The 9,555-nt window shown below is 44.6% G+C and overlaps 1 protein-coding gene across 1 annotated transcript in view; it reads right to left on the bottom strand.

The window, feature by feature from the left end:
- Positions 1–9,555, bottom strand: part of glra1 (glycine receptor, alpha 1) — an 83,583-nt gene that overhangs the window by 9,558 nt on the left and 64,470 nt on the right. Inside the window, 2 exon segments of the mRNA XM_068714067.1 lie at positions 6,425–6,562; positions 7,565–7,647. Of these exon segments, the coding sequence (XP_068570168.1) occupies positions 6,425–6,562; positions 7,565–7,647 (221 nt within the window).

Here is a 9,555-nt window from a genome sequence, read left to right as displayed (position 1 = left end):
CCTCCTGAGCCACAGCCTCAGAGTTTCATCGCTGACGTGTTCAAACATCACATTCACGTTGGTCGAGATTCTTTGTTTGATGTAATCACTGAGTTGCGACCGTTAAAAACCCCGATCCAACGACCTCTCTCTACTGAGCTCCTCACAAGTGAAGCTCAGCACAAGCTCTCGTGAGCGGGACGAGAAGACGAGAAGAAGCTCGTCGACAGATCCGTTCACAAAACACGTCTTCTGTCTGACTCCTCCCAAAGCCTCATCTTCACAACGAGCTATTTCTTCTGTTTTTCAGAAGACACAGGACTCGAATACATCACTTTGAACTTGATTTAACTGCTCTCTACTGCGACCGCGCCGCACACAGACTGCGTGGTTGCAGTAGAGATCTGCAGCTGCCAGTGTTAGTCTGCCAGAAGCAGCGTTCATCCTTGTGTGGCTGTGGACGGGAAAGTAACGGTGGATTGTTTACGCTCGCAGCACGGAGACGGATCAGGAGGAATGTGGTCCACCGCCTTCTCCTCAAATCCCTCTGCTCCTGTTTCACTGCAATGTGTACCCAGTAGGTGAAAAATCCACAAGAGCCTATCTTTTTAATTTATGTTTTGATCTCCATCTTTGTTGCTCATTTACTTTGTCTTTTCTGCTCTGGACCTCACAGCGATCACCTACTAATCCAACAGTCCACTGTAGGTTTTAACCCTCATTTTCTCCTGGCCTCGTTTTTCACTTCAAAATAAAAGTCCCGCTCCTCTCTGGAAACGGAGCAATCACAACTAGAAGTAGAGAAAACTCAAACATGTCGTTTGTGCAGAATAACACAGTTATAATATTATAAATCATACAAATACAATTTTAATTTCTTTTATAATTTCTTTTAAAAAATGGGAAAAGACTGGAATCTATATATCTCAACATGTATCCAAGTGCCCTCAAGTGTTTCCAATGTTGGATCAAAAAGAAAGGGTCCACAGGCTTTATGTATTGATCTATTGACATTTGTGTTCAGCAGTTCAGTCCGAGATTCACAGAATTGTTGTCACCTGTCTGTTGGTCTCAGGTGAGTCAATCACGGCTTCCTAGTTGGGCTGAGAAGCTCAGAATGTTATGTTTTTACAGGAAGTCGTTAAAGGAAACTGTTTATTCGGGGCGAGATTTTAAACGAGACATGTAGAATAAAAGGTTTTTGATGAAATATTACAATTTTAAGCTTCGTTTCGGTTGTTTTTTCTGGTGGAAGCGTTGGTCTCACATGATGTGTTCAAGGACCGTCGTACTGAGACAACGCTGTTCACTTGTTGTAGGGTATGTAAAGCAGACAAAAAGCGTCATTGTCTGTACAAAAACAGTGCAGAAGATCTGCGACACAGATAATTAAATTAACACACTGCAGGGGTTTTATTTACATTGCAGATGTGCCTCTTTGTCTTTCTGTAATGTAATGAGCGCGCCGGGGCTCATAATAAACCACAAGAGAGCCGGGGAGCAAGATGGCCGACGATCCATTTAATCAAAGAAGATCAATGGAAGGCAGCCTCATCAATTAGAGTTAACCCTAAACGACTGGAGGAGGAGAGGAGAGGAGAGGAGGGGAAAGGAGACGAGAGAAGGAAATGTGATGTCAGAGCGAGAGGAGAGAGGGATGAGGAGGAGAGGAAGATGGGAGAGGACGGGAGGAAAGAGGGAAGGAAGGCAGCAGGAGGAGGAGGAGGAGGAGGAGGAGGAGGAGGAGGAGGGTCGATGGTGCTGGACTTGATTTATAGCTGTGATACACTTCAGAGCTTTTAAGTGCTGTCCATATTTTCCATCTGATAAGAAGATTGAAATTATTCAGCCGGGCCTCTATCTCACTGTGTGTGTGTGTGTGTGTGTGTGTGTGTGTGTGTGTGTGTGTATTCAATGCTGCACACACTGGTGTCTCCCTCTGGCGTGTACAGAAAGGTTTACAGTTGTGTGTGTGTGTGTGTGTGTGTGTGTGTGTGTGTGTGTGTGTGTGTGTGTGTGGTTTTATTTCTATCGAGTTAGCATTAGCTAACGATTACAGGCTCATTTAAAAACAAGGATAACAGAAACACCTTCATCTGTTTGCTCTCTGTTGTGTGATGGATCACTGCCGTTAGCTTTATTAAGCGTTAGCTTTAAAGTAGCTTCATCAGGGACCTGAGCTACAAAGAGACATTGGACAGTAATCCATACTCTGACGCTGACACAGCGCTATCAAATAGACCCGGCTGATTGATTCGACGCCAACACTTTGGTCATCATCACGGTAAAGGTTTGGATGAAGCAGGTTGGCGTTAATGTTGTGGGTGAGCGGCGTTGAAATGTCCGTTATGTGTTTAAACGCCTCGCGAACACAAACACACTTTAAACATTTAAACACATCACCAGGCAGGAAACAAAAGCGGCCTGCAATGCAGCAGGAAGCGTAATTAGTATTTCAAACAGGGCCTTTTCTTTCTGTGTGTGTGTGTGTGTGTGTGTGTGGATGGAGGGATGGAAAGAACTAAAAAAGACAGCAGTCAGTGGGAGAGACGAGGAGGAGGAGGAGGAGGAGGAGGAAGAGGAGGAGGAGAGAGAGAGCAGGTAAACGCTCCCTCTCTCTCTGAGTCACAATCGACTGCAGCTAATAAATCTGAGGAGAAACGACACCTTAATTCCCTCTTAATGCTTGATTGGGAAGCAGCGAGGCGTGTGTGCACTCACGGTAACACACACACACACACACACACACACACACACACACACACGGACACACACACACACACACACACACACACACACACACACACACACAGCCACAGAGGAGCAGCATGGTCGTAAGAGATGAGATGAGAGAGAGGAAAGAGAGAAATACACGGAAAGGAGAAATCATGTGAAGAAAATATAACCAAGTACTTCTGTAGCATTAACATAACCAAGTACTTCTAATGCCGAACAATAACCAAGTACTTCTGTTGTCTAAACAGAACCAAGTAGTACTTTTGTTGCCATGATGGTTGTGGATTTTGTTTCACGTCAATCTACAACATTAACGACGTGTTTCAAAGTGTTTCAAACTGCGACAGCGAATACAGAATCCCCTCGTTCCCTGAGTGAGAATTGTGTGTGAACACACACACACACACACACACACACACACACACACACACACACACACACACACACACACACATCACATGTTGTGTCCTGCAGAGTTAAACTCATGACGCTTCCTAAAATAAAAAGCTTTTCAAAGTATTTCAACAGGAAACACCGTAAAAGGAATCGTACGTGAGAATGACTGAGTGGGATTCAGTGACAGAGACAAAACAGACTTTATATAACAAAGCAGAGGATTATCACCCCATTGTCTCTACTGTGTGTGTGTGTGTGTGTGTGTGTGTGTGTGTGTGTGTGTGTGTGTGTGTGGCGGTGCTGAGTCGTGTCAAGGCTTTTCGTCTGGAGGTGGATCGTTCATCTCCTCAGCGGCGACAGCAGACGTCAACCTCTGTGTGAGTGATGGCTCACAATCTGAACTAATCAGCCTGCTGCACACACACACACACACACACACACACACACACACACACACACACACACACACACACACACACACACACACACACACAGACTGTGACCAGTGGTTTGGTGTTTTGGAGATGGATCATTTTTCTATTTTTGTAGAAGAAGAATTGTTTTGTTTTTGCATCATAGTGTCATAAATAGCTGGGATTGTGAGAATAATGTCACTATAGTGAAGAAAGGCATCATGTTCAAATAATTATTTTAATAATATTTATTAAAATAATTATTTTGATATTTATTATTAACATTTTACTGTTAGTCATGAAGCCTCATAAACATGTAAATCTTTTTCTTAAGCAACAACATTATCCGTTCTGACATCTTTAATCTCTGATAGGAAATATGTAAACTTCATTTGAACATGTTTGGTTAACCTATTGACAGTTTGAAAGGAGCGTCCGCTCTGCACATTTTAAATGTATGACCTAAAAATGAGCATTTAGTTCAAACCGTGACACTTCATTTCTCTTTGTCGCTCAGCTTTGGACCCCAAACTCACATTCAACCTCTCCGTTTGTCACGTGGTCTTCCTGCAGCGACACACTGGATTCTATGATAACGTCCCTCCCAAAGATCGTCAGTCTGTTCTGTTTCAGACAGCCTCGTACTCTGATGTACATTTCATATTCATATATTTTGAGCTTTCTCTGGAGTGTAAGAAGTGTGGACTGGACAGATGGTTTTCATCCACACTTGGAGGACCTGAAGGGAGAAACAGAGCGTGGCGTCCTCCCCGTCCTCCCTCGTCCTCCCCGTCCTCCCCGTCCTCCCTCGTCCTCCCTCGTCCTCCCTCGTCCTCCTCGTCCTCCCCCGTTCTCCCCGTCCTCCCTCGTCCTCCCCGTCCTCCCCCGTCCTCCCCCGTCCTCCCACGTCCTCCCTCGTCCTCCCCGTCCTCCCCATCCTCCCTCGTCCTCCCTCGTCCTCCCTCGTCCTCCGTTAGATTCTCCTCACTTGTTTCTTTTTCTGATCTCTCATTTATTTCTGTTGTTCTTCAGCTTCCTTCTCACATGACTAATACACTCCTTTCCTCCCAACACAGTCCATTCACCTCCATTCTTTTTGTTCACTTTTTTCACTTCCTTTATTTTGAAGGTTTCTTTACTTCCCTTCCCTGCCTTCGCCTCCAATTTCTTCCCCAATTCTTTTTCTTATTCTTATTTTATGATCTCCTCACCTTTACCTTTGTCTCTACTATCATTCTTTTTCATCATTCCTCCTCTTCTTCAGTCGTCTGTTTGTTTTTTATGTCCTGTCCACTGAAGGTGTTACGTTCAACATTTGACATTACACACACATAACTTCACTTATGTAACAAAAGTACTTTTAAGCTAAGCTAAGTAGTTTTGTAGGGTTTTCACAACGTTAACCACGTGTTCAAAATGGCGATAGTCCTAAAATATGAATTTTAATATTACCATTTTTCATATGAATATGTACACATGTGAAATAATGTGAATACATCAACAGTTATTTTGGAGTTTGTGGCTGGAGCAAACTTTGCAGCTCAGAGGCTTCTTCTTCCCTCCTCTCTCAGTCACACTCAAACTTTTATGACACTGGAAGAGAAGAATGAAATATTTGGGGAATATTTTCCATTTCACTGCAGCATTCCTCCGTTATTTCCACATTTCACACTTTCAAATAAAAATGAAATTCTGCCTCTGACTCACGCAGCGTTTCAGTCTCCAGGCGGACGCTTCTCCTCGTCTCCCTCTCTGCGTTTCAAAGAACGTGTGATTCTGAATTTAGATCTGTTCTCCGTTCATTAGACGGATACATTCCGCCCTCTTCTGCTCTACTTCATTTCCTCTCCTCACCTCCTCTACGCGTATCTCTTCTCTCCTTCTCATCTTTCCTTCTACAAAGTAAATCCTGGAGAGAAACAGGATGTTTCCTTGATGAAAAACGAGGAAAGAGTCGACCGGGAAGAGAACGATGAAAAGATAAAGAAACAAGGTGTTACAGACAGAACGATGGAGGACGCTTTGTTCATATTCTTTGTATATTCTCACGTCAACAACATACACACTTTGTGCTTCACGTGAAAATGAAGCGAGGTGTTTGCAGTCTAAGCAGAGCAGGCGGCTCAAGACGTTCACACGACGTCCTCCTCTCTCTGCAACGGATATCAAGCGCACCTTTTTCCGCCGTCGGGCCGTGTGCTTAATGCTGTCACTGCTGCCATTTAAAACCTCCACCCACACCAGCATCCACCTGTCACTTCTGAGTCTACTCTACTCCGTGGAGGAAGTTACTAATGTAACTCTGCTGCCGAGCGGAGCGTCCCTGTTTCCTGGTTTGGTGCTAGTTATAGGGACAGTATTGATCAATCGCAGTTATTTGTTAGTGTTCGGTCTTTGACTCGGAGTACAGCAGGTCAGCTGAAAATGGTAATGTTGAAATTTGCTTTTGAGTCAAGCGTACAAATCCACATATAAGAATAAAGGTCCTTGAGTGTCATACATGTGCACAAAAGAATGAGATGAAGGCTCCAGTATGCCAGGTTAGCTGTGGACAGACAGAGAGATGCACACACACACACACACACACACACACACAGGGCCGAGCGCATTATCTCCAACCATGATAAAAATATTGAGCGAAGCCCTCATGACATCAACAACTGCTGATGAACTCAACCAAACTCTGGACTAAACCTCTCAGGTCTCCATTTTCTCGGTTAAACAAAATGATTCCAGGAAACTTCCTCGGAATATCACTGCAGTGGCCGATTTTACACTTTTCTTTTGGATAAAATAAGTCTTGACGAGGGACTGAATTCTCCTGATGAGATGCAGATTGTAACGGCCGACGGACGGACAGAAAAGGAGGGAAATGATCAAGCGAACGTCGTGCCACTCACCTGTGTTGTAGTGCTTGGTGCAGTAGCGCAGGTCCTTTTCCTCTTTGAGTAAGAACTGAGGTAGCGTCAGGCCGTCGGCCACCTGCACGGCTCCCTTCTCGTCCCACTCGAATATGAGGTCGTTCATGGTGTAGCCGACTGGAGGAGAGAGCGGGGAGCGGGAGGTTAGACTGCTCTCACCGCCGTGTGGGTGGTCTGCGATGTGAGGATCTTTCTGTCTCTGGTTGGGGTGGAGGGTCACCCAGTGAGAGGTTCTAATGGTTTAATGGACCCAGTTCAACACCAGCTGAATAGTCTGTGATCTGCCCAACAGCAGCGCCCACAGCTCTCTAACCTTTCCAGTGATCGCTCACATCGCCAGCAGTTATTTAACTCATCGTAGAAAAGACTAATGACTCATGTATTTGTCACGACTCCGGTTTGGATGCTTGTCATGCTTTCAGGAGAGAATAATAAAAAAGAAAGAAATGGAGGAAAGAGAGGGAAAGTAGGACTATAAGAAGGAACAAAGGCCAGAAGTAGAGAAGGAAGGAAGTGAGAACGAAAGGAACGAAGGAAAAACAAAGATAATGAGAAAAGAAATAAAGAGCAGTAAAGACAAAATGAAATACAGAAGGCAGGAAGAAAAGAGAGGAACATTTAGTAGAGAAATGAGGAGAGGTCTTATCTTACATAACAAATACACAATTACACTTATCTTAACCCTCAACCTAGTCAATAGAAACAACAAGTAAGCCTGTGCTGGACGTTTATTTTGAAAAGGCACTGTGCATGTAATGAGCAGAAACTGACACACTAAGCTGTCACTGAGCGTCACAGCTAGACTGTAGAGCCGCCGAGCGTCCTCATTGGACGAGTTGGTGGTGAGACGCGCTGATCCTTTATCTGACGTTTGGACAAGTTAGAATCTATCTGTGTCTGAACAACAGGGAGCCTAACCTAACTGTGGGCGCTGTCCGTGGTGCTGAAGGAGCACTGCGCTGTTCTTCCTCTCTTTGTTAACCCTTAAACCTCTTTGAACTCCTGTTTCTGTGACTCACCTCATGTCTGTTCAAAGAATGAAAAGGCCACAGAGAAATCTATATCCCATCTGTGTGTGTGTGTGTGTGTGTGTGTGTGTGTGTGTGTGTGGTGACTCACAGCTCTCCAGCTGCATGATGCAGGTCTGGACGTCCATAGGGAAGTTCTTCAGATCCATGGGGCAGGCCAGGATCAGTGTTATTCTGCAAACACACACACACACACACACACACACACACACACACACACACACACACACACACACACACACACACACATACACACACACACACACACACACACATTCAGCATCACTTGGTGCTAAGAGGATTATCCGGAGCTTTATCAGTGTAACTCATCCAGGCCACCTCACCGATCACTGACAGATCAGGACGTGTTTGAAATTGATACGAATAAATACATTTATTTATTTATTTCAAACATTTGAGTGGCACTGAAACAATTAAGTGATTAAACAATTCAAACATATTGTTTTAAAGTCATTCATGAGTGAAGATATGAAAAGACACAAACAGTCAAAGTATCTCCAAACACATATTGTGTGCATGAAAAAGCCTAATATCTCATAGAGCTCTATGAAACACACTGTTGTTCCTCCATCACCATGGACACACACACACACACACACACACTGTACTTTATTCCAACTCAATCTCACACACACACACACACACCGTCCTGCTGCCACAAAGACTCAAGATTAATACGCTGCTGAAATTAGTCCCCGAAAGATGCACTTTGTTTGATAAAAGCAAACGATAAATGTTTTATTTTATTTGTTTGAGTAACTACTGTGAAAAACTTTATCTGTTCATTTAATCAAAAAGATATTTGACCGACAGATTGATTTAACTTAAATCTTCTAATTGCTGACTGATCACGACGAGGAACCCTGAAGACCAGAAGAACAGGACCAGTGAATCTGTGTGAAAGGTCACCGTTTCTTCTTCTCTGCTGGAGGACCAACAGGATGGAAACCTGTAGCTGAGCAGCCATGCAGCAAACACGCAGCAAACACGCAGCAACACGCCGCAAAAACGCAACAAACACGCAGCAACACGCCGCAAACACGCAACAAACACGCAGCAAACACGCAGTAAACATGCAGCAACACGCAGCAACACGCCGCAAAAACGCAACAAACATGCAGCAAACACACAGCAAACACGCAGCAACATGCCGCAAACACGCAACAAACACGCAGCAAACACGCAGCAACACGCAGCAAACACGCAGCAACACGCAACAGACACACAGCAACACGCAACAGACACACAGCAAACACGCAGCAACACGCAGCAAACACGCAGCAACACGCAACAAACACGCAACAAACACGCAGCAAACATGCAGCAACACGCAGCAACACGCAGCAAACACGCAACAAACACGCAGCAATACGCAACAGACACACAGCAAACACGCAGCAAACACGCAGCAACACGCAACAAACACGCAGCAACACGCAGCAAACACGCAGCAAACACGCAACAAACACTCAGCAAACACTCAACAAACACGCAACAAACACGCAGCAAACACGCAGCAAACACGCAGCAAACACGCAACAAACACGCAACAAACACGCAACAAACACGCAACAAACACGCAACAAACACTCAGCAAACACGCAACAAACACGCAACAAACACGCAACAAACACGCAACAAACACGCAGCAAACACGCAACAAACACGCAGCAAACACGCAACAAACACGCAGCACACACGCAACAAACACGCAGCAAACACGCAGCAAACACGCAGCAAACACACAGCAACACGGGGACGAATGTTGCTTCATGCGAGGCTGATCCGTGAAACTCAGAGAATTAAAAGGCAGCCGGTGAAATGAATCACTGCGGTCACGTGGAGTGAATGCATCTCTGCTGATACCAGATTCAAGCTAAATTGGTCTAACGCTGCTAATTTGTTTAGATAATTGATAGTTGCACTCTAATATATCATAATCAATTTAGCACTAATCTCCATAAAGGCCTTGCAATAACTCCAGACTATGATTTCCACCTCAAAAGAAATGTGAGAAAACACTCTCGCCACTAGGTGCATTTAGTAGCTGTTTCTGGAGTT

Source organism: Cebidichthys violaceus, unplaced genomic scaffold (assembly GCF_023349555.1).
Source record: "Cebidichthys violaceus isolate CVI_PGR_0920_01 unplaced genomic scaffold, fCebVio1.0.p SCAF_2, whole genome shotgun sequence".
In the NCBI taxonomy this organism is placed as follows: domain Eukaryota; kingdom Metazoa; phylum Chordata; class Actinopteri; order Perciformes; family Stichaeidae; genus Cebidichthys; species Cebidichthys violaceus.
Note: the sequence above shows the minus strand (reverse complement) of the source record. Positions and strands in the feature narration are given on the sequence as shown.